Source organism: Cucumis sativus, chromosome 3 (genome assembly GCF_000004075.3).
Source record: "Cucumis sativus cultivar 9930 chromosome 3, Cucumber_9930_V3, whole genome shotgun sequence".
NCBI lineage: Eukaryota > Viridiplantae > Streptophyta > Magnoliopsida > Cucurbitales > Cucurbitaceae > Cucumis > Cucumis sativus.
Window position 1 is genome coordinate 4,226,000 of NC_026657.2, and position 5,480 is coordinate 4,231,479.

The window sequence follows — 5,480 nt, forward strand, 5'->3', positions numbered from 1 at the left end:
ATGGGAAACTGTGTGAGCAGCAATTGTTTATGTGGAAAACCAACAAGAATACTTAGCGATGAGGAAGCTCTAGAGATGATGAAGAGAAGAATTATGGCTTACGATGAGACTCCGAGATCTTCGAAGGCGGCAACAACAACAGAGGTGAAGATCAAGATCACAAAAAAAGAACTAGAGATGTTACTAGGTAATTATACGGTGGTGGAGGTGAAGGACGAGCTGCCCTCGGCACATTTCTTTTCGCAGCCAATCGTCGAATTGCAGCCAATCGACATCGACGATGCCTTCGAGATGCAGCCACGATCATGGCGGCCTTCCCTGCAGAGTATCCCTGAGATGGATTGAAATCCAGAGTGATTTTATCTTCTTTTTCTTTTCTTCTTCTTACTCATCTTGTTATGGTGTGGTTTTCCATGAACACTTTTGGGGATCTCTGTTTTCTCTCTCTGGTTTAATATTTGGAGTTTTTTGGTCTCCAAATTGTTTCTCTGAGACACATATAGAACCAAACCAATAGTAAACTTTGTTTTTTTTTTTTCCTTTTGAACTATCGGTTATGAATACACAACCACAAGAGAAACGAAGATTTGAGCCTCCAACTTTATTCACACATTGAAAGAGTATATATAAAAATTATTGTTGAGTTATGTTCTACCTTAACAAACTTTGAATGTTGTTTGTAAATTGAGTATTGTTGGTAGAGTAGCTACTATCTTAAAAGCAAATTAATCGTTTCTTGCAAGTCGCACTCTAATTTTAATACAGTACTCACTCTTATACCTGAGAATGATTGAAATCAAGTCGAAATTTTGCTCATACTAAAAAGAATGAGTACGAAAAAAGACACTATATCTAAAAACTAATTATAAAAAGAAAAATCCTTAGGAAAACCTCAAATGATCAATTATAAGAACCCAAGCCAAAACGTTTTCTAATCTAAATTAAAATATAGAAAAAATTTCAGATCTGAATTAATATAAAAGCATCTCAAATTTGTGTTAAAATATGGAAAACATTTTGAGATTTAAATGTGGAAAACAATCGGTAGTAATTAGGGGGTTCAATAGACAATTGCAAATCAAATCAAACCGCAAATCGAACAAAAATCGAATGCATGAGGTTCAGTGCAGTGTCAATTAAATTGAATCCGGTTCGGTTCGGTTTAAGACATTAAATTAATTTTAAAACCGAACTGATCTGTAAGAGTTTGTACAATCATATAGAAAACTAAAACGATCATGTAAGAGGTTCAATGATCATATAAAAAGTTAAACGATCGTGTATGAGGGTAAATGATTATGAATATTGTTTGAAGGCTAAATGATCACGTGTAAGAGGGTAAATAATGATCATATAGAAAGTTAAATGATCGTGTAAGAGGTAGAACGATCGTATAGAAAGCTAAATGATCGTCTAAGAAGGAAAACAATTCTGAACGTTTAGTACGTACGTTTACAATCGTTTAAAAGCTAAACAATCGTGTAAGAAGATAAACGATTACAATCGTTTGAAAGTTAAACGATCGCGTAAGTGGACAAACAATCGTATAAAAAGCTAAATGACTAGATTTAGGATGTGTTTGGATTTATTTTTAAAGTGTTTAATTTTTAAAATAATTTATATTAAGATAAATTGAGGTGTTTGGGATTTGTTTAAAATAATTCTTAGAAAAATGAGATTATGAAATAAATCATTTTAGAGAAAACATATGTAACCAAATTTTAGAATAAGACATCTGTTTGGATTGCCTATAAAAGAAATGTTTTTTTAAGAATATTTAAAAAAAAAACAATTTTTTGTAAAATGAGTTTAAAATCTAAACACTTACCATGTTTGGTTTGATCTTTTTATAAATGTTTATATGAAAAATTATGTTTGATTTGTCCTATACTAATAATTGTTTATACTTTAATCAAATTACCGTAAAAGACTATTAAACATTATGAACTAATTTTATAAAGAAATACATATTTTGAGTTTTTTTTCAAAAATATTTTAAACATTAATAGCACACTATTTTGAAATTATTAACTTTTATTTACTTAGAAACTAAACATTAATTTTTCTTGTATTAATTTTTTTGGACAATTTAATTTTAGAAGCCCAAATATCTTGAAATGTATATACATAACCATAAAAATAATTAATTTCCATCAAACAAAATATAAATAAGATAAATAAATTTTTGATATAATATAATATCAACTAGACAAAAATATGTTCAATTTCATCACGTTCTTCATTCATCTGAATTTCACAAACTGAACAATCATGTTCACAGATGTTAAGGCCAAGTAGATTTGGGTGAAAGAGAAACATTTGCAAATCCCTAGATTTAAATGTATATCAACCTATTTAAAAAATATTCAAAGTATTTAAAAACAAAAACAAAAACAAGAAGAATGAAAATACATAGCAAAATGGAACATAAAAAAACAGGGGAAGACAAATAAATATTGCAGAGGGATTTCTCATTAAACATCAAATAAACATTTATTCTAAAATTTGGTTGCATGTGTTTTATCTAAAATGATTTATTTCATAATCTCATTTTTCTAAAAATTATTTTAAACTAATGCCAAACATCTCCATTTATCTTAAAATGAATTATTTTAAAAATTAAATACTTCAAAAATCAATTTAAACTCATCCTAAATATTTATTTGGTGTTTAACGAGGAATTTCTTCCAAAAATCTATTTTTCTTCTTCTATTTTTTATATTTCTTTTTATCATCTATTTTTCACTGTTCTTTTGTTTTGTTTTGTTTTTTCTGTTAATTTTCAAATACTTTAAATATTTTTTCAATGTGGGTAGGGATTTGCAAGTGTTCCTTTCTTAGTCAAATCTACTTCGTCCTAACATCTGTGAAAGAAATCATGAGAATGTCAACAAAGAACGTTCAGTTCATGAAATAAAGATGAATTAAGAACATGATTGAATTGTACATCTTTTTGTCTAATTGATATTATATTTGTCTCGAAAAAAATATTTGTGCTTCTAAAATTGAATTGTCCAAGAAAATTAATACAAAAAAAATGAAAGTAATGTTTGAAGTAACTAAAAAATCAATAATTTCAAAACAACGTTCAATTAAATTTAAAATATATTTCTGAAAAAATTCAAAATATTTGTATTTATTTATGAAATTAGTTCATAATGTTTAATAATGTTTGATGGTAATTTGTATTAAGTATAAACATTTATTAGCATAGGACAAATCAAACACAATTTTACATATAAATATTTATAAAGAGGGGAGATCAAACATGCAAGTATTTAGATTTTAAACTCATTTTACAAAAAAAAACATTTTTTAAAAAATGTATTATTAAAAGAAAAACATCTTTTTCATAGTGAATCCAAACATACATTTAGTTTATGGATATTAAATTAATGTATGTAATAATTTCAGATTGAAAGAATCATTTACTTCACTTATGACGTTTTTGTTGTTCTTTCGAAACCATGAAACATTCATTGATTCTAAGTTACTTCTTTTCTTTTTCTTTCAATCTCTTCCTCTAACGAGTACATAATCATGGTGGGTATTATGTTAAACCTTGAGAAATATAAAAGATTGACACAAGACATGTCTTAGCCTAGTTAACTAATTTTGTTTTGAAGGCAGTGGTTTCTACAACGTGACATGTAAATTTTGAAATTGACGATGTATAACAATTTGAAAGAAGTTCTTAACTCAAGTCGAAAGTATTCATTTTTTTGCTATAAGATGTAAATATTTTTCATTTTCTTCTATTCATGTAAATTCTACGTAGAAAAAAGAAGTTGTGGACCCATTAACTACTGGTTTTTTTCAATATGGTTGTGTCTCTACCCTATTTTTCTATTAATTTCTAAAATAACATTATTTTAAAAAAAATTGGAGAGAAAGATATAAGTGCTGTTTGTATAATAAAATTTTCAATCCATAATTTAATATAAAAACTAAAATTTGGTTCAGTAACTTTTTTTTAACAAAAATTAAGTATATTTGCTCCATATTTCTTACATTAGTTTTGCATATTTTCATGGGTCTTTTGCATAATGGGGTAAGTTTTTAAAAAAATTGGAAACATGGAGTGAGTTTTAAAATATTTAGGTAAATGAGGTTCTTTTCTTTTGTCTTCAGTGAGTTTCATATTTCTCTCCTACCCTTTTCCTTTCTTCTTCTTTTTTTTTGTTTTGTTTTTATTGAATGTCATGAAATGGATGATTTTGCTTGTTGGTAATAATAATAATAATAATAATTTATTTTATTTTAATATTATTATGATTATTCATAGTTCATGAAGAAAAATTATAATTGTTTAATTTATTTATAAAATATTTTATTTGAAGCCTATAAAAAGAAGTAGTCTTTCAAATAATACAAAACAAAAAAAGTAAACAAAACTATTTTAAAAACGAAAAAAAGAATAAATTATTGTTTAGATTTCGCTATTATCTGGACAATCATTTAGAAAAATATAAAACTATTTTTTTTAACCATCGTTTAGATTTAATTATTTTTGTTCCAACAATCGTTTAGATTCGACTATTTTTGTATATATCTAATCATTTAAATTTGGGTAGTTAAATCTAAACGATTTTTTTTTAGATTTTTTTCAAGACTTTTTTATACATTTATTGTTTAAATTTCGTTGCCTAAATCTAAGGCTATTTTTGTACATGATTTAGATTTGTCTATCGAGAATGATTTTTTTTTTATCTTTTATATTAGACCCGATCTTAAATAACCAAATAACAATTTAATTTTTTTTAAAAAAATAGATATTTTATATTTGGTACATGATCTTGAACCAAATAATCGTTAAAAAAATTTTAAAAAATTGAAGAAGAAGAGAAAAAAAAAGGGAGGAGGAGATGAAAAATAATATAAATTAGGAAGGAGAAAATCTAGAATATTAAAAAAGATGGTCAACTTCATGGTCTTTTTCATTTTGTTAATTGAGTCGTAAATATTTTATCAATTTGTTTTATTCATGAAAACGAATCTAAAAATAACCTAAAAATGAACCAACACCAGATGACCCATTAATAATATTTTCATTCATATAACATTTAAATTAATAAAAATAACGTTATAAAAAGATACGTTTTGTTTTTTAAATCGTTATGTTTGCTTTTTTTTTTTTTTTGTATTTTCTAAAAGACTACATCTTTTTATAGGCTTTAAAATAAATTAAACAATTATAATGTTTTTCGTGAATTATGAATAATTATAATAATATTAAAATAAAATAAAATATTTGTTTATTATTATTATTATTATTACCAACTAGCAAAATCATTCATTTGCATGACATTCAATAAAAACAAAACAAAGAAAAAGAAGAAAGGAAAAGGGTAGGAGAGAAAGATGAAACTCACTAGAGACAAAAAAAAAAAAAAAAAAAAAAAAAAAAAAACCTCATTTACTTAAATATTTTAAAACTCACCCATTTTTCCAATTTTTTTTTAAAAAAATTTAGCCAAATT

At 25.2% G+C, this 5,480-nt stretch overlaps 1 protein-coding gene across 1 annotated transcript; it reads left to right on the forward strand.

Moving 5' to 3' along the window:
* LOC105435072 lies at positions 1-345 on the forward strand. Its single transcript, XM_011654434.1, has one exon. The coding sequence runs from the start codon at positions 1-3 to the stop codon at positions 343-345; it is 345 nt and encodes a 114-aa protein (XP_011652736.1).
* The last annotated feature ends 5,135 nt before the right edge of the window (positions 346-5,480 follow it).